The sequence below is a fragment of the Pelecanus crispus genome (assembly GCF_030463565.1).
Source record: "Pelecanus crispus isolate bPelCri1 chromosome 30 unlocalized genomic scaffold, bPelCri1.pri SUPER_30_unloc_1, whole genome shotgun sequence".
NCBI classification, from domain to species: domain Eukaryota; kingdom Metazoa; phylum Chordata; class Aves; order Pelecaniformes; family Pelecanidae; genus Pelecanus; species Pelecanus crispus.
In genome coordinates this window covers 169,885-189,512 of record NW_027461234.1, presented here as the reverse complement: position 1 = coordinate 189,512, position 19,628 = coordinate 169,885, and the positions used below count along the sequence as shown (strand labels likewise).

General features: G+C 67.4%; 1 protein-coding gene across 1 annotated transcript in view; it reads left to right on the top strand.

The window, feature by feature from the left end:
• Window positions 1–1,299: 1,299 nt before the first annotated feature.
• LTBP4 (latent transforming growth factor beta binding protein 4) overlaps window positions 1,300–19,628 on the top strand; it is a gene marked incomplete at its 5' end in the record, with an annotated part of 36,158 nt that continues 17,829 nt past the window's right edge. The window contains 10 exon segments of the mRNA XM_075727272.1: window positions 1,300–1,509; window positions 2,497–2,599; window positions 2,601–2,739; window positions 5,614–5,754; window positions 6,153–6,201; window positions 8,492–8,614; window positions 10,451–10,615; window positions 14,684–14,831; window positions 16,223–16,230; window positions 16,782–16,913. Coding sequence (XP_075583387.1) covers window positions 1,300–1,509; window positions 2,497–2,599; window positions 2,601–2,739; window positions 5,614–5,754; window positions 6,153–6,201; window positions 8,492–8,614; window positions 10,451–10,615; window positions 14,684–14,831; window positions 16,223–16,230; window positions 16,782–16,913 — 1,218 coding nt within the window.

Below are 19,628 nucleotides of genomic sequence, written 5' to 3'. Positions count from 1 at the left end.
AAAAACTGAAAATGGGGAAAAAAACCGAAATTTGGAATCGACTTGGGTCCTCTCCCAAAAAGTCTCGGTGCTCTCCCAAAAAATGTGGGTGCCTCTCCCGAAAAATTTGGATGCCTCTTCCCAAAAATTTGGATGCCTCTTCCCAAAAATTTGGGTGCCTCTCCCAGAAAATCTGGGTGCTCTCCCAAAAAATCAATTTGGGTGCTCTCCCAAATAATTTGGGTGCTCTCCCAAAACAACTTGGGTGCTCTCCCAAAAAGTCTCGGTGCTCTCCCAAATAATTTGGGTGCTCTCCCAAAAAATGTAGTACTCTCCCAAAAAATGTGGGTGCCTCTCCCAAACAATTTGGGCGCTCTCTCCAAAAATCTGGGTGCTCTCCCCAAATAATTTGGGAGCTCTCCCCCCAAAATTCGGTGCTCTCCCCAAAAATGTGGGTGCTCTCCCCAGAAATTTGGGTGCTCTTCCCCAAAATTTGGGTGCCTTCCCCCAAAAATTTGGGTGCTCTCCCCAAAAATTTGGGTGCTCTCCCCAAAATGTGGGTGCTCTCCCCCCAAAATTTGGGTGCCTCTCCCAAAAAATCTGGGTCCTCTTCCAAAAAGTCTGGGTGCCTCTCCCCCCAAATTTGGGTGCTCCCCCCCCAAATTTGGGTGCCTTCCCCCCAAAATTTGGGTGCTCTCCCCAAAAATTTGGGTGCTCTCCCCAAAAATTTGGGCGCTCTTCCCCAAAATTTGGGTGCCTCTCCCAAAAAATCTGGGTGCTCTCCCCAAAATGTGGGTGCTCTCCCCCCAAAAATTTGGGTGCCTCCCCCAAAATGTGGGTGCCTCTCCCAAAAAATCTGGGTGCTCTCCCAAAAAGTCTGGGTGCCTCTCCCCAAAAGTCTGGGTGCTCTCCCAAAAATCTGGGTGCTCTCCCAAAAAGTCTGGGTGCTCTTCCCCAAAATTTGGGTGCCTCTCCCCAAAAATCTGGGTGCTCTCCCAAAAATCTGGGTGCTCTCCCAACACCTGTGTCCCTTTTCCATGGATATTTGGGTGCATCCTGGGTGGGTTTCGGGGACACCCCCCCAAATTAATTACCCCCCCCCCAAATTAATTACCCCCCCAAATTAATTACCCCCCCCAATGGCTTGGCTGGGGGTTCCCAAGCACATGGGTGCTGCCCCCCCCCCTCCTTTTTAGGCCACCCACATTGCTCCGGCGCCGTCGCCCATATTTTGGGGTGGGGGCGGGGTGTCGGAATATCGGGGTGCCCCCCCACCCCCCACCCTGACCCCCCCCCCCCCCTTTTGGCGTTGCCTCGCAGTCGTCTGCCCGCTGCTGTGCCGGAACGGGGGGGTCTGCGCGCGCCCCGACGCCTGCCTGTGCCCCCCGGAATTCACCGGAAAGTTCTGTCACCTTCCGGCCAACGGCACGCGGGGGGGGGCGGGGGGTCCCCAAAACCCGCGGGGACCCCAAGCCCTCACCCAATCCGTCTACACCCTCCCCCTGGCCAACCACCGCGAGGAGGAGGATGGTGAGGACCCGGATTTGGGGGGGATGGGTGCTGCCCCCCGCCCCACCCAGCGCCCATAGCCTCCCCCCGGCACCCATAGCCCCCCTCCCCAGCACCCACAGCCCCCCCCCTCAGCACCCATAGCCCCCTCCCCAGCCCCATAGCCCCCTCCCCAGCACCCATAGCCCCCTCCCCAGCCCCACAGCCCCCCCCCTCAGCACCCATAGCCCCCTCCCCAGCCCCACAGCCCCCCCCCTCAGCACCCATAGCCCCCTCCCCAGCCCCACAGCCCCCCCCCTCAGCACCCATAGCCCCCTCCCCAGCCCCATAGCCCCCTCCCCAGCACGCATAGCCCCCTCCCCAGCCCCACAGCCCCCCCCCTCAGCACCCATAGCCCCCTCCCCAGCCCCATAGCCCCCTCCCCAGCACGCATAGCCCCCTCCCCAGCACCCATAGACCCCCCATAGCCCCCTCCCCAGCGCCGTAGCCCCCCCCCCCGGCACCATAGCCCCCCCCCCGGCACCCACAGCCCCCCCCCGGCACCCATAGCCCCCTCCCCAGCACCCACAGCCCCCTCCCCAGCCCCATAGCCCCCTCCCCAGCACCCATAGACCCCCCATAGCCCCCTCCCCAGCCCCCATAGCCCCCCTCCCCAGCACCCATAGCGCCCTCCCCGGCACCCACAGACCCCTTCGCAGCACCCACAGCCCCCTCCCCAGCACCCATAGCCCCCCACAGCCCCCTCCCCAGCCCCCACAGTCCCCTCCCCAGCCCCCATAGTCCCCTCCCAGCACCCATAGCCCCCTCCCCAGCACCCATAGCCCCCTCCCCAGCACCCACAGCCCCCTCCCCGGCACCCATAGCCCTCTCCCCGGCACCCATAACCCTCTCCCCAGCCCCCATAGCCCCCTCCCCAGTACCCGTAGCCCCCTCCTCAGCACCCATAGCCCCCTCCCCGGCCCCATAGCCCCCTCCCCAGCACCCATAGCCCCCCTGCCTCCCCCCCAGGCGCCCAGTCGATGGTGAGCATCCACGTGCAGCACCCACCCGAAGCCTCGGTCGCCATTCACCAAGTGGAGCGGGTGCGGGATGGGGAGGACCCCCCCCCCAGCACCCACAGCCCCCCCGGCACCCCGAGCCCCCCGCCCCGCACCCCTCTACCGCGTCCTGGCGCAGAGCGGCCCCCGGGTGCCCCCCGGGGAGGAGGGTGCGGGGTACGGGTACTGCTTCCGGCAGCTGCGTGGGGGAGAGGTGAGACCCCCGTGGGGGGCTGGGGGGGTGCTGGGTGCTGGGGGGGTGCTGGGATGGGGGTGCTGGGGGGTGCTGGGTACTGGGTGCTGGGAGTGGGATGTGGGTGCTGGGGGGGGTGCTGTGTGCTGGGGGGGCTGCTGGGATGGGGGGTGCTGGGTGCTGGGTAGGGGGGTGCTGGGATGGGGGTGCTGGGATGGGGGTGCTGGGTGCTGGGTAGGGGGGTGCTGGGTGCTGGGGGGGTGCTGGGGGGGTGCTGGGTAGGGGGGTGCTGGGTGCTGGGGGGTGCTGGGTACGGGTACTGCTTCCGGCAGCTGCGCAGGGGAGAGGTGAGACCCCCGTGGGGGGCTGGGGGGGTGCTGGGTGCTGGGGGGGGGCGTGCTGGGTGCTGGGGGGGTGCTGGGATGGGGGTGCTGGGGGGTGCTGGGTACTGGGTGCTGGGAGTGGGATGTGGGTGCTGGGGGGGGGTGCTGTGTGCTGGGGGGGGCTGCTGGGATGGAGGTGCTGGGTGCTGGGGAGGGGGGGTGCTGGGATGGGGGTGCTGGGGGGGTGCTGGGATGGGGGGTGCTGGGGGGGCTGCTGGGATGGGGGTGCTGGGTGCTGGGAGGGTGCTGGGATGGGGGTGCTGGGTGCTGGGTAGGGGGGGTGCTGGGTGCTGGGGGGGGCGTGCTGGGTGCTGGGTGGGGCTGCTGGGATGGGGGTGCTGGGTAGGGGGGTGCTGGGTGCTGGGGGGGTGCTGGGATGGGTAGGACATGGGTGCTGGGAGGGGGGGTGCTGGGTGCTGGGGGGGGGCGTGCTGGGTGCTGGGGGGGTGCTGGGATGGGGGTGCTGGGGGGTGCTGGGTGCTGGGAGGAGTGTTGGGGTGTGGGTGCTGTGGGGGTGCTGGGAGTGGGACGTGGGTGCTGGGGGCGTGCTGGGTGCTGGGGGGGGCGTGCTGGGTGCTGGGGGGGTGCTGGGATGGGGGTGCTGGGGGGTGCTGGGTGCTGGGAGTGGGATGTGGGTGCTGGGGGGGGGTGCTGTGTGCTGGGGGGGGCTGCTGGGATGGAGGTGCTGGGTGCTGGGGAGGGGGGTGCTGGGATGGGGGTGCTGGGGGGGCTGCTGGGATGGGGGTGCTGGGTGCTGGGAGGGTGCTGGGATGGGGGTGCTGGGTGCTGGGTAGGGGGGTGCTGGGTGCTGGGGGGGGCGTGCTGGGTGCTGGGTGGGGCTGCTGGGATGGGTAGGACATGGGTGCTGGGAGGGGGGTGCTGGGTGCTGGGGGGGGCGTGCTGGGTGCTGGGGGGGTGCTGGGATGGGGGTGCTGGGGGGTGCTGGGTACTGGGTGCTGGGAGTGGGATGTGGGTGCTGCGGGGGGGTGCTGTGTGCTGGGGGGGGCTGCTGGGATGGGGGTGCTGGGTGCTGGGTAGGGGGGTGCTGGGATGGGGGTGCTGGGTGCTGGGTAGGGGGGTGCTGGGTGCTGGGTAGGGGGGGTGCTGGGATGGGGGTGCTGGGATGGGGGTGCTGGGTGCTGGGTAGGGGGGTGCTGGGTGCTGGGGGGGTGCTGGGTGCTGGGGGGTGCTGGGTACGGGTACTGCTTCCGGCAGCTGCGCAGGGGAGAGGTGAGACCCCCGTGGGGGGCTGGGGGGGTGCTGGGTGCTGGGGGGGGCGTGCTGGGTGCTGGGGGGGTGCTGGGATGGGGGTGCTGGGGGCTGCTGGGTACTGGGTGCTGGGAGTGGGATGTGGGTGCTGGGGGGGGTGCTGTGTGCTGGGGGGGCTGCTGGGATGGAGGTGCTGGGTGCTGGGGAGGGGGGTGCTGGGATGGGGGTGCTGGGGGGGGTGCTGGGATGGAGGTGCTGGGGGGGCTGCTGGGATGGGGGGTGCTGGGTGCTGGGAGGGTGCTGGGTACTGGGTGCTGGGAGTGGGATGTGGGTGCTGGGGGGGGGTGCTGTGTGCTGGGGGGGGCTGCTGGGATGGGGGTGCTGGGTGCTGGGTAGGGGGGTGCTGGGATGGGGGTGCTGGGATGGGGGTGCTGGGTGCTGGGTAGGGGGGTGCTGGGATGGGGGTGCTGGGATGGGGGTGCTGGGTGCTGGGTAGGGGGGTGCTGGGTGCTGGGGGGGTGCTGGGTAGGGGGGTGCTGGGTGCTGGGGGGTGCTGGGTACGGGTACTGCTTCCGGCAGCTGCGCGGGGGAGAGGTGAGACCCCCGTGGGGGGCTGGGGGGGTGCTGGGTGCTGGGGGGGAGTCCTGGGTGCTGGGTGCTGGGGGGGTGCTGGGATGGGGGTGCTGGGGGGGTGCTGGGTGCTGGGAGTGGGATGTGGGTGCTGGGGGGGGTGCTGTGTGCTGGGGGGGGCTGCTGGGATGGGGGTGCTGGGTGCTGGGTAGGGGGGGTGCTGGGTGCTGGGGGGGGGCGTGCTGGGTGCTGGGGGGGTGCTGGGGGGGTGCTGGGTGGGGCTGCTGGGATGGGGGTGCTGGGTAGGGGGGTGCTGGGTGCTGGGAGGGTGCTGGGTGCTTGGGGGAGTGGGCGCTGGGATGGGGGGTGCTAGGATGGGGGGTGCTGGGGGGTGCCAGGTGCTGGGGGGGGACATGGGTGCTGGGGGGGTGCTGGGTGCGGTGCTGGGATGGGGATGCGGGGTGCTGGGGGGGTGTGGGTGCTGGGATGGGGGTGCTGGGGGGGGTGTGCGTGGTGGGGGGTGCTGGGGGGTGCCGGGTGCTGGGGGGGGTGCCGGGTGCTGGGGGGGTGCTGGGGTGCTGGGGGGGGGTCGCGGCAGGTGCCCGTGCATCCCCCCGCAGCATCGCAGTCCCCGGGAGAGGCCCCCACGCCCCCACCGTGGGTGGGCTTCACCCGGGGGTGGGTGGGGGTGAGGGTGCCCCCCCACCCAAGCCTCCCGCCCCTCCCCCTGCAGTGCAGCTCCCCCCTCCCCGGCCTCCGCACCCAGGACCTCTGCTGCCGGGGGGCCGGGCTGGCCTGGGGGGTCCACGAGTGCCAGCCCTGCGAGGGCCACCCCTGTAAGGACACGGGGGGGCACGGGGGGGGGCACGGGGGGGTGGGGGACACGAGTGGGGGGTGGGGACACCGGGGGGGGGCGGGGAGCGCAGGGGAGGGGTCTCATCTCCGTGCCCTCCCCCCCCCAGCCCTGCTATTGCCACCCCTGTAAGGACACTGGGGGGGGGGACACGAGTGGGGGGGGACACGGGGGGGGGCACGGGGGGGTGGGGACACGAGTGGGGGGGTGGGGACACCGGGGGGGGGGGTGGGGAGCGCAGGGGGGGGTCTCATCTCCGTCCCCTCCCCCCCCAGCCCTGCTATGGCCACCCCTGTAAGGACACGGAGGGGGGGGGTGGGGACACGAGTGGGGTGGGGGGGACACGGGGGGGTGGGGACACGAGTGGGGGGGAGGGGAGCGCGGGGGGTCTCACTCCGGCCCCCCCAGCCCTGCCGCAGCGGGACGCGCCGTGTCCCCAGGGCTTCCAGCGCAGCAACGGCTCCTTGCGTGGGTGAGTGGGGGGATTTGGGGGGCACCCACAACCCCCCCCAGCACCCATAGCCCCCTCCCCAGCACCCACAGCCCCCCCATAGCCCCCTCCCCAGCACCCATAGCCCCTCCCCAGCACCCACAGGCCCTCCCCAGCACCCATAGCCCCTCCCCAGCACCCATAGCCCCCTCCCCAGCACCCATAGCCCCCCCATAGCCCCCTCCCCAGCACCCATAGCCCCTCCCCAGCACCCACAGCCCCCTCCCCAGCACCCATAGCCCCCTCCCCAGCACCCACAGCCCCCCCCCCCGGCACCCATAGCCCCTCCCCAGCACCCACAGCCCCCTCCCCGGCACCCATAGCCCCTCCCCAGCACCCATAGCCCCCTCCCCAGCACCCACAGCCCCCCCATAGCCCCCCCCCCCGGCACCCATAGCCCCTCCCCAGCACCCACAGCCCCCTCCCCGGCACCCATAGCCCCCTCCCCAGCACCCATAGCCCCTCCCCAGCACCCACAGCCCCCTCCCCAGCACCCATAGCCCCTCCCCAGCACCCACAGCCCCCCCCCCGGCACCCATAGCCCCTCCCCAGCACCCATAGCCCCCTCCCCAGCACCCACAGCCCCCCCATAGACCCCTCGCCAGCACCCACAGCCCCCCCCAGCACCCATAGCCCCCTCCCAGCCCCATAGCCCCCTCCCCAGCACCCATAGCCCCTCCCCAGCACCCACAGCCCCCTCCCCGGCACCCATAGCCCCTCCCCAGCACCCACAGCCCCCCCATAGACCCCTCGCCAGCACCCACAGCCCCCCCCAGCACCCATAGCCCCCTCCCAGCCCCATAGCCCCCTTCCCAGCCCCCATAGTCCCCTCCCAGCCCCATAGCCCCCTCCCCCACACCCACAGCCCCTCCCCAGCACCCACATGAGGGAGATTTGGGGGCTCAGGGGGTGTGGGGGGATTTGGGGGGCTCGGAGGGGGTTGGGGGTGTGGGGCTGTGCTAGGAGGGGGTGTATGGGGGGCTCGGGGGGGGTGTGGCGGGATTTGGGGGGCTCGGGGGGGGGTTGGGGTGTGGGGCTGACCCCCCGCGCCCCCAGACGTGGACGAGTGCCAGGAGGGGGGGTGTGGGGGATTTGGGGGGCTCGGGGGGGGCTCGGGGGTGTGGGGCTGACCCCCCGCGCCCCCAGACGTGGACGAGTGCCAGGAGGGGGGGTGTGGGGGGTTTCGGGGGCTCGGGGGGATTTGGGGGGCTCAGGGGGGGCTCAGGGGGGGTTGGGGTGTGGGGCTGACCCCCCGCACCCCCAGACGTGGACGAGTGCCAGGAGGGGGGGTGTGGGGGGATTTGGGGGGCTCGGGGGGGTGTGGGGGGCTCAGGGGGATTTGGGGGGCTCTGGGGTGTGGGGCTGACCCCCCGCGCCCCCAGACATGGACGAGTGCTAGAAGGGGGGGTGTGGGGGGTTTCGGGGGATTGGGGGGGCTCAGGGGGATTTGGGGGGCTCGGGGGGTTGTTGGGGGGCTCATGGGGGATTTGGGGGGCTCGGGGGGGGCTCAGGGGGGGCTTGGGGGTGTGGGGCTGACCCCCCGTGCCCCCAGACGTGGACGAGTGCTAGAAGGGGGGGGTGTGGGGGGTTTCGGGGGATTGGGGGGGCTCAGGGGGATTTGGGGGGCTCGGGGGGGCTCGGGGGTGTGGGGCTGACCCCCCGCGCCCCCAGACGTGGACGAGTGCCAGGAGGGGGTGTGTGGGGGATTTGGGGGGCTCGGGGGGGTGTGGGGGGGCTCAGGGGGATTTGGGGGGCTCGGGGGGTTGTTGGGGGGCTCATGGGGGATTTGGGGGGGCTCGGGGGGGGCTCATGGGGGGCTCGGGGGTGTGGGGCTGACCCCCCGCGCCCCCAGACGTGGACGAGTGCTAGAAGGGGGGGTGTGGGGGGTTTCGGGGGATTGGGGGGGCTCAGGGGGATTTGGGGGGCTCGGGGGGGCTCGGGGGTGTGGGGCTGACCCCCCGCGCCCCCAGACGTGGACGAGTGCCAGGAGGGGGTGTGTGGGGGATTTGGGGGGCTCGGGGGGGTGTGGGGGGCTCAGGGGGATTTGGGGGGCTCGGGGGGGGCTCGGGGGTGTGGGGCTGACCCCCCGCGCCCCCAGACATGGATGAGTGCTAGAAGGGGGGGTGTGGGGGGTTTCGGGGGATTGGGGGGGCTCAGGGGGATTTGGGGGGCTCGGGGGGTTGTTGGGGGGCTCATGGGGGATTTGGGGGGCTCGGGGGGGGCTCAGGGGGGGCTCGGGGGTGTGGGGCTGACCCCCCGCGCCCCCAGACGTGGACGAGTGCCAGGAGGGGGGGTTCTGCCAGAACGGGCTCTGCACCAACACGCGGGGCGGCTTCGCCTGCCTGTGCCGGCCGGGATTCCTGCTGGATGCCTCCCGCTCCCGCTGCATCTGTGAGCGCCGGGGGGATTGGGGGGGGGTGGGATTGGGATGGGATGGGGATGAGGATGGGATGGGGAGGAGGATAAGGATGGGGATGGGATTGGGATGGGGATGGGGATGGCGATGGGATGGGGATGGGATTGGAATGGGTTGGGGATGGGGATGGGATGGGGATGAGGATGGGGATGGGATTGGAATGGGATTGGAATGGGATGGGGATTGGGATGGGGATGGGATTGGAATGGGATGGGGATGAGGATGGGATGGGGAGGAGGATAAGGATGGGGATGGGATTGGGATGGGGATGGGGATGGCGATGGGATGGGGTGGGGATGAGGATAAGGATGGGGATGGGATGGGATTGGGTTGGGGATGGGGAAGGGATGGGATGGGATGGGGATGGGGATGGGATTGGAATGGGTTGGGGATGGGGATGGGATGGGGATGAGGATGGGGATGGGATTGGAATGGGATTGGAATGGGATGGGGATTGGGATGGGGATGGGATTGGAATGGGATGGGGGTGGGGATTGGGCTGGGGATGGGACTGGAATGGGATGGAGATGGGATTAGATGGGGGTGGGATGGGGATTGGGCTGGGGATGGGATGGGGATAAGGATAAGGAGGGGGATGGGGACTGGGATGGGGATTGGGATTGGGATGGGGATGGGGATGGGATGGGGATGGGGATAAGGATAAGGATGGAGGTGGGATGGGATTAGGATGGCACTGGGATAGGGATGGGATTGGGATAGGGATGGGGAAGGGCTGGGGTGGGATGCGGATAAGGATGGGATTGGGATGGGCTGGACGTTGGAATGCCATGGGGATGGAGGTGGGATGGGGATGGGATGGGATGGGGACTGGGATGGGACAGGGATGGGGTGGAGATGGCTTTGGGATGGGGATGGGATGGGATGAGGATGGGGATAGGGATGGGATGGGATGGGGATGGGGATGGGATGGGATGGGGAAGGACTGGGCTGGGATGGGGATGGGATGGGGATGGGATGGGGTGGGATGGGATGGGGAAGGACTGGGCTGGGATGGGGATGGGATGGGCTGGGATGGGGATGGGATGGGATGGGATGGGATGGGGAAGGACTGGGGTGGGATGGGCTGGGATGGGGTGGGATGGGGTGGGATGGGATGGGATGGGATGGGATGGGGAAGGACTGGGCTGGGATGGGCTGGGATGGGCTGGGATGGGATGGGGAAGGACTGGGGTGGGATGGGATGGGATGGGATGGGATGGGATGGGGAAGGACTGGGCTGGGATGGGGTGGGATGGGGTGGGATGGGATGGGATGGGATGGGATGGGATGGGGAAGGACTGGGCTGGGATGGGCTGGGATGGGATGGGATGGGATGGGATGGGATGGGATGGGATGGGGAAGGACTGGGCTGGGATGGGCTGGGATGGGGTGGGATGGGATGGGGAAGGACTGGGGTGGGATGGGATGGGATGGGATGGGATGGGCTGGGGAAGGACTGGGCTGGGATGGGCTGGGATGGGGTGGGATGGGATGGGATGGGATGGGATGGGGAAGGACTGGGCTGGGATGGGCTGGGATGGGGTGGGATGGGATGGGGAAGGACTGGGCTGGGATGGGGTGGGATGGGGATGGGATGGGGATGGGATGGGATGGGGAAGGAATGGGATGGGATGGAATGGGATGGGATGGGGAAGGAATGGGATGGGATGGGGTGGGATGGGGAAGGACTGGGCTGGGATGGGGTGGGATGGGATGGGGAAGGAATGGGATGGGGTGGGGTGGGATGGGGAAGGACTGGGCTGGGCTGGGGCTGGGCCGGGGGTGCCGGGGGCTCACCCTCTCGGCCGCAGCCCACCAGGTGATCTCGGAGGCGCGGGGGCCCTGCTTCCGGGTGCTGCGGGAAGGCCGCTGCGCCCTCCCCACCCTGCGCAACATCACCCGGCAGATCTGCTGCTGCAGCCGGGTGGGCAAGGCCTGGGGGGCGGCCTGCCTCCGCTGCCCCCCCTTCGGCTCCGGTGAGACCCTCCCCCGCTCCCCCCCTGCACCCCGCACCCCCTCCCTGCACCCTGCATCTGCACCCAGCACCCCGCATCCCCTCCCCGCATCCCCTCCCTGCACCCCGCACCCCCTCCCTGCATCCCCTCCCCGCACCCCGCATCCCCTCCCCACACCCCTCCCCGCACCCCGCACCCCCTCCCCGCACCCCGCACCCCCTCCCCGCACCCCGCACCCCCTCCCAGCACCCCTCATCCCCTCCCCGCACCCCACACCCTGCATCCACAGGGATGCTCCAAGGATGCTCCGTGGGGGCCATGGGGTGCAGGTTTGGGCTGTCAGGGTGCAGCTTTGGGAGGTCAGGGTGCAGATTTGGGACACTGGGGTGCAGATTTGGGATGCTGGGGTGCAGATTTGGGCTGTCACGGTGCAGATTCAGGAAGCTGGGGTCCAGATTTGGGCCATTGGGGTGCAGATTTGTGCCATGGGGTGCAGATTTGTGCCATGGGGTGCAGATCTGGGACACTGGGGTGCAGATTTGGGACGCTGGGGTGCAGATTTGGGCCATGGGGTGCAGATTTGGGCCACTGGGGTGCAGATTTGGGACGCTGGGGTGCAGATTTGGGCCACTGGGGTGCAGATTTGTGCCATGGGGTGCAGATTTGGGATGCTGGGGTGCAGATTTGTGCCATGGGGTGCAGATTTGGGACGCTGGGGTGCAGATTCAGGAAGCTGGGGTGCAGATTTGGGATGTTAGGGTCCAGATTTGGGCCATTGGGGTGCAGATTTGGGACACTGGGGTGCAGATTTGGGCCATTGGGGTGCAGATTTGGGACACTGGGGTGCAGATTTGGGCCATTGGGGTGCAGATTTGGGCCGTTGGGGTGCAGATTTGGGCCATTGGGGTGCAGATTTGGGACGCTGGGGTGCAGATTTGGGCTGACACGGTGCAGATTCAGGAAGCTGGGGTCCAGATTTGGGCCATTGGGGTGCAGATTTGGGCCGTTGGGGTGCAGATTTGGGATGCTGGGTGCAGATTTGTGCCATGGGGTGCAGATTTGGGACACTGGGGTGCAGATTTGGGATGCTGGGGTGCAGATTTGGGACGCTGGGGTGCAGATTTGGGATGCTGGGTGCAGATTTGTGCCATGGGGTGCAGATTTGGGACACTGGGGTGCAGATTTGGACTGCTGGGGTGCAGATTTGGGATGCTGGGGTGCAGATTTGGGACGCTGGGGTGCAGATTTGGGCTGACACGGTGCAGATTCAGGAAGCTGGGGTCCAGATTTGGGCCGTTGGGGTGCAGATTTGGGCCGTTGGGGTGCAGATTTGGGATGCTGGATGCAGATTTGTGCCATGGGGTGCAGATTTGGGACACTGGGGTGCAGATTTGGGATGCTGGGGTGCAGATTTGGGACGCTGGGGTGCAGATTTGGGCCATTGGGGTGCAGATTTGGGACACTGGGGTGCAGATTTGGGCCATTGGGGTGCAGATTTGGGACACTGGGGTGCAGATTTGGGCCATTGGGGTGCAGATTTGGGCCGTTGGGGTGCAGATTTGGGCCATTGGGGTGCAGATTTGGGACGCTGGGGTGCAGATTTGGGCTGACACGGTGCAGATTCAGGAAGCTGGGGTCCAGATTTGGGCCATTGGGGTGCAGATTTGGGCCGTTGGGGTGCAGATTTGGGATGCTGGGTGCAGATTTGTGCCATGGGGTGCAGATTTGGGACACTGGGGTGCAGATTTGGGATGCTGGGGTGCAGATTTGGGACGCTGGGGTGCAGATTTGGGATGCTGGGTGCAGATTTGTGCCATGGGGTGCAGATTTGGGACACTGGGGTGCAGATTTGGACTGCTGGGGTGCAGATTTGGGATGCTGGGGTGCAGATTTGGGACGCTGGGGTGCAGATTTGGGCTGACACGGTGCAGATTCAGGAAGCTGGGGTCCAGATTTGGGCCGTTGGGGTGCAGATTTGGGCCGTTGGGGTGCAGATTTGGGATGCTGGGTGCAGATTTGTGCCATGGGGTGCAGATTTGTGCCATGGGGTGCAGATTTGGGACACTGGGGTGCAGATTTGGGATGCTGGGGTGCAGATTTGGGACGCTGGGGTGCAGATTTGGGCTGTCACGGTGCAGATTCAGGAAGCTGGGGTCCAGATTTGGGATGTTAGGGTCCAGATTTGGGCCATTGGGGTGCAGATTTGGGACGCTGGGGTGCAGATTTGGGATGCTGGGTGCAGATTTGGGACACTGGGGTGCAGATTTGGGCCATTGGGGTGCAGATTTGGGCCGTTGGGGTCCAGATTTGGGCCATTGGGGTGCAGATTTGGGACGCTGGGGTGCACATTTGGGATGCTGGGTGCAGATTTGGGACACTGGGGTGCAGATTTGTGCCATGGGGTGCAGATTTGGGCCATTGGGGTGCAGATTTGTGCCATGGGGTGCAGATTTGGGATGCTGGGTGCAGATTTGTGCCATGGGGTGCAGATTTGGGACACTGGGGTGCAGATTTGGGATGCTGGGGTGCAGATTCAGGAAGCTGGGGTCCAGATTTGGGCCATTGGGGTGCAGATTTGGGCCGTTGGGGTGCAGATTTGGGATGCTGGGTGCAGATTTGTGCCATGGGGTGCAGATTTGGGACACTGGGGTGCAGATTTGGGATGCTGGGGTGCAGATTTGGGACGCTGGGGTGCAGATTTGGGATGCTGGGGTGCAGATTTGGGACGCTGGGGTGCAGATTTGGGATGCTGGATGCAGATTTGGGCCACTGGGGTGCAGATTTGTGCCATGGGGTGCAGATTTGGGATGCTGGGGTGCAGATTTGTGCCATGGGGTGCAGATTTGGGACGCTGGGGTGCAGATTCAGGAAGCTGGGGTGCAGATTTGGGATGTTAGGGTCCAGATTTGGGCCATTGGGGTGCAGATTTGGGACGCTGGGGTGCAGATTTGGGATGCTGGATGCAGATTTGGGACACTGGGGTGCAGATTTGGGCCATTGGGGTGCAGATTTGGGCCGTTGGGGTCCAGATTTGGGACGCTGGGGTGCAGATTTGGGCCATTGGGGTGCAGATTTGTGCCATGGGGTACAGATTTGGGCCATGGGGTGCAGATTTGTGCCATGGGGTGCAGATTTGGGACACTGGGGTGCAGATTTGGGACGCTGGGGTGCAGATTTGGGCCATGGGGTGCAGATTTGGGACGCTGGGGTGCAGATTTGGGATGCTGGGTGCAGATTTGGGCCACTGGGGTGCAGATTTGTGCCATGGGGTGCAGATTTGGGACGCTGGGGTGCAGATTCAGGAAGCTGGGGTGCAGATTTGGGATGTTAGGGTCCAGATTTGGGCCATTGGGGTGCAGATTTGGGACGCTGGGGTGCAGATTTGGGATGCTGGGTGCAGATTTGGGACACTGGGGTGCAGATTTGGGCCATTGGGGTGCAGATTTGGGCCGTTGGGGTGCAGATTTGGGCCATTGGGATGCAGATTTGGGACACTGGGGTGCAGATTTGGGATGCTGGGTGCAGATTTGTGCCATGGGGTGCAGATTTGTGCCATGGGGTGCAGATTTGGGATGCTGGGGTGCAGATTTGGGACGCTGGGGTGCAGATTTGGGCTGTCACGGTGCAGATTCAGGAAGCTGGGGTCCAGATTTGGGATGTTAGGGTCCAGATTTGGGCCATTGGGGTGCAGATTTGGGACGCTGGGGTGCAGATTTGGGCCATTGGGGTGCAGATTTGGGACACTGGGGTGCAGATTTGGGACACTGGGGTGCAGATTTGTGTCATGGGGTGCAGATGTGGGACACTGGGGTGCAGATTTGGGCTGTTGGGGTCCAGATTTGGGCTGTGGGGTGCAGATTTGGGCCATTGGGGTGCAGATTTGGGCTGTGGGGTGCAGATTTGTGCCGTGGGGTGCAGATTTGGGCCATTGGGGTGCAGATTTCGGACACTGAGGTGCAGATTTACACCATCGGGGTGCAGATTTGGGCCATTGGGGTGCAGATTTGTGCCGCCGGGGTGCAGATTTGGGGGTGAGCCCCCTCCAATTCCCCCCCCCCCCCTCCCCCAAATTTCCCCCCTCCTTTGCAGAGGAGTTCAAGGAGATCTGCCCCGCCGGCCCCGGTTACCACTACTCCGCCTCCGACCTGCGCTTCAACACGCGTTACCTGGGGCAGGAGCTGGCCCGCGTCCCCCTCGGCCGTCCCCGCGTTGTCACCGCCCGCGCCCCCGGCCACCCGTGAGCGCCCCTGGGTGTCCCCCCACCCACGCAGCACCCCACGCGTGCTGGGGTCACCCTCACCCCCCACCCACCCTCGCCCTGCAGCCCGCTGGCAGGAGGAGCGGCGGCCGGGTCCCCTGCCCGGCGTCACCCGGCTGCCACCCGTCCCCACGAGGCCACCGCTGGGCCCCGCGGGGCCACCCCCTGCCCCCGAGGTCATCGTGGTGCCGCGACCCACCCAGGAGCTGCTGGGACCCCCCCCCCACCCGCGAGGGGCCCGGACCAGGTAGGGGGTTTGGGGACGGGGGACGCGGCGCAGCTGCAGCGTGGCGTGCGCGCACGGTTGCGCGGGCGCCTGGTTGCGTGCGCGCGTGGCTGCGGGTGTGCGGGTGTGGTTGGCGTGTGCGGGTTGCATGCGTGTGCGTGGTTGCGCGGGCGCGCCTGGTTGCGTGTGCGTGGTTGCACAGGCGCCTGGTTGCGTGCACGCGTGGTTGCATGCGTGTGCGTGGTTGCGCGGGCGCCGGGTTGCGTGCACGCGTGGTTGCATGCATGTGCATGGTTGCACGGGCGGCCGGTTGCATGCACGCGTAGCTGCGGGTGTGCGTGTATGGTTGGCGTGTGTGGTTGCATGCGTGTGCGTGGTTGCGCGGGCGCCTGGTTGCGTGTGCGTGGTTGCACAGGCGCCTGGTTGCGTGCACGCGTGGTTGCATGCGTGTGCGTGGTTGCGCGGGCGCCGGGTTGCGTGCGCGCGTGGCTGCGGGGGTGCGCGTGTGTGGTTGGCGTGTGTGGTTGCATGCGTGTGCATGGTTGCGCGGGCGCCTGGTTGCGTGCACGCGTGGTTGCATGCATGTGCATGGTTGCATGGGCGGCCAGTTGCGTGCACGCATAGCTGCGGGTGAGCGTGTATGGTTGGCTATGTGGTTGCATGCGTGTGCGTGGTTGCGCGGGCGCCTGGTTGCGTGCACGCGTGGTTGCATGCATGTGCATGGTTGCATGGGCGGCCAGTTGCGTGCACGCATAGCTGCGGGTGAGCGTGTATGGTTGGCTATGTGGTTGCATGCGTGTGCGTGGTTGCGCGGGCGCCTGGTTGCGTTGCGCGCGTGGCTGCGGTGTGTGCGTGTGTGGTTGGCGTGTGTGGTTGCATGCGTGTGCGTGGTTGCACAGGCGGCTGGTTGCATGCACGTGTGGTTGCATGCGTGTGTGTGGTTGCACGGGTGGCCGGTTGCGTGCATGCATGGCTGCGGGTGTGCGTGTATAGTTGGCGTGTGCTCGGCATGCGTGTGCATGGTTGCACGGGCACCTGGTTGCGTGCACACGTGGCTGTGAGTGTGCATGTATGGTTGGCGTGTGTGGTTGCATGGTTGTGTGTGGTTGCGTGGGCGGCTGGTTGCGTGCATTTGTGGCTGCAGGTGTGCATGTATGGTTGCACCCATGGTTGCAGCAGTGTGCGTGGTTGCATGGGCACCTGGTTACACGCACGCATGGTTGGAAGCATGTGTGTGCACGTGTGTGGTTGCATGGGTGCCTGGTTGTATGCACACATGGTTGCAGGGGCGGAGGTGCGTGTGGTCGCACGCATGGTTGCATGCACAGTTGCATGTGTGCGCGTGGTTGCACGGGCGCCTGGTTGCATGCACGCATGGATGCAGGGGTGCGTGTATGGTTGCGCGCATGGCTGCACGTGTGTGTGGTTACATGGGCACCTGGTAGCATGCACGCATGGCTGCAGGGGTGTGTGTATGGTTGCGTGTGGTTGCATGTGCATGCCTGGTTGCACGTGCACGTTTGCATGCGCTGTCACGTGCACGCCGGGTTGCATGCACGCGTGTGCCTGCAGGCAGGGTTGCGCGTCGGCGCGTGCTCGCAGGCAGGGTGGTGTGGGCCACAAGCCCGCGCCGTTGCACGCGTGACAATGCGCGCGCACGGCTGCGCGCACGCGTGTCCAGGCCTCCCCCCGCTCCCTTGCAGCGGCCGCCGGCAGCGTCTGCGAGCGCAACCCCCAGATCTGCGGCCCCGGGCGCTGCGTCCCCCGCCAGGGCGGCTACACCTGCCTCTGCCACCCCGGCTTCTGGCTCAGCACCCAGGGCACCCACTGCATCGGTGAGCGCCGGCGGCCCCGTCCGTCCGTCTGTCCCGGCGCCCGCCCGCCTCGCCCCTCTGGGCACCCACCAAGCTCTCCGGGCACCCACCCGTCTCTCTGTGCACCCGTGCACCTCTCCGTGCAACCACCCACCTCTCCATGCACCCACCTCTCCATGCACCCACCTCTCCATGCACCTGCTTTTTTGCACACCCACCCACCTCTCCATGCACCCACCCATCCCTCCGTGCACCCGTGCACCTTTCCATGCACCCACCCATCTCTCCGTGCACCCATGCACCTCTCCATGCACCCACCCACCCCTCTGGGCACCCACCCACCCACCTCTCCATGCACCCACTTTTTTGCACACCCACCCACCCACCCATCCCTCCGTGCACCCATGCACCTCTCCATGTACCCACCCACCCCTCTGGGCACCCATCTCTGTATGCACCTTTCCATGCACCCACCCACCCCTCTGGGCACCCACCCACCTCTCCACACACCCACCCACCTCTCCACACACCCACCCATCTCTCCATGCACCCATGCACCCACCCACCCCTCGATGCACCCACCCATCCCTCTGGACAGCCATCTTTCCATGCACCCACCTCTCCCTGCACCCACAAATCCCTCCGGGCACCCATCTCTCCCTGCATCCACCCATCTCTCCATGCACCCACCCACTTTTTCATGCACCCATCTGTCCTTGCACCCATCTGTCCTTGTACCCATCTCTCCCTGCACCCACAAATCCCTCCAGGCACCCACCTCTCCCTGCACCCATCCTACTGGACACCCATCTGTCATTGCACCCATCTCTCCATGCACTCACCCTTCCGGGCACCCACCTCTCCCTGCACCCATCCCTCTGGACACCCATCTGTCCTTGCACCCACCCCTCCCTGCGCCCACCCCTCCGGGCACCCACCCCTCTGGGCACCCACCTCTCCCTGCACCCATCTGTCCTTGCACCCACCCCTCCCTGCGCCCACCCCTCCGGGCACCCACCCCTCCGGGCACCCACCCCTCCGGACACCCACCTTTCCCTGCACCCATCCGTCCATGCGCCCACCTCTCCGGGCACCCACCCCTCTGGACACCCATCTGTCCTTGCACCCACCTGTCCTTGCACCCACCTCTCCCTGCACCCATCCCTCTGGACACCCATCTGTCCTTGCACCCACCCCTCCCTGCGCCCACCCCTCCGGGCACCCACCCCTCTGGGCACCCGCCTCTCCTTGCACCCACCCCTCCCTGCACCCACCTCTCCCTGCACCCACCCCTCCCTGCGCCCACCCCTCCGGGCACCCACCCCTCTGGGCACCCACCTCTCCCTGCACCCATCTGTCCTTGCACCCACCCCTCCCTGCGCCCACCCCTCTGGGCACCCACCCCTCTGGGCACCCACCCCTCTGGGCACCCACCTCTCCCTGCACCCATCTGTCCTTGCACCCACCCCTCCCTGCGCCCACCCCTCCGGGCACCCACCCCTCCGGGCACCCACCTCTCCTTGCACCCACCCCTCCCTGCACCCACCTCTCCCTGCACCCATCTGTCCCTGCGCCCACCCCTCCGGGCACCCACCCCTCTGGGCACCCACCCCTCCGGGCACCCACCTCTCCCTGCACCCATCTGTCCTTGCACCCACCCCTCCCTGCGCCCACCCCTCCGGGCACCCACCCCTCCGGGCACCCACCTCTCCCTGCACCCATCTGTCCTTGCACCCACCCCTCCCTGCGCCCACCCCTCCGGGCACCCACCCCTCTGGGCACCCACCTCTCCCTGCACCCACCTCTCCTTGCACCCACCCCTCTGGGCACCCACCTCTCCCTGCACCCATCTGTCCTTGCACCCACCCCTCCCTGCGCCCACCCCTCCGGGCACCCACCCCTCCGGGCACCCACCCCTCTGGGCACCCACCTCTCCCTGCACCCATCTGTCCTTGCACCCACCCCTCCCTGCGCCCACCCCTCCGGGCACCCACCCCTCCGGGCACCCACCCCTCCCTGCACCCATCTGTCCTTGCACCCACCCCTCCCTGCGCCCACCCCTCCCTGCGCCCACCCCTCTGGGCACCCACCCCTCCCTGCGCCCACCCCTCCGGGCACCCACCCCTCTGGGCACCCACCTCTCCCTGCACCCACCTCTCCTTGCACCCACCCCTCCCTGCGCCCACCCCTCCGGGCACCCACCCCTCCCTGCGCCCACCCCTCCGGGCACCCACCTCTCCTTGCACCCACCCCTCCCTGCGCCCACCCCTCCGGGCACCCACCCCTCTGGGCACCCAACTCTCCCTGCACCCATCTGTCCTTGCACCCACCCCTCCCTGCGCCCACCCCTCCGGGCACCCACCCCTCCGGGCACCCACCCCTCTGGGCACCCACCTCTCCCTGCACCCATCTGTCCTTGCACCCACCCCTCCCTGCACCCACCCCTCCGGGCACCCACCCCTCTGGGCACCCACCTCTCCTTGCACCCACCCCTCTGGGCACCCACCCCTCCCTGCGCCCACCCCTCCGGGCACCCACCCCTCCCTGCGCCCACCCCTCCGGGCACCCACCTCTCCTTGCACCCACCCCTCCCTGCGCCCACCCCTCCGGGCACCCACCCCTCTGGGCACCCACCTCTCCCTGCACCCACCTCTCCTTGCACCCACCCCTCCCTGCGCCCACCCCTCCGGGCACCCACCCCTCCCTGCACCCATCTGTCCTTGCACCCACCCCTCC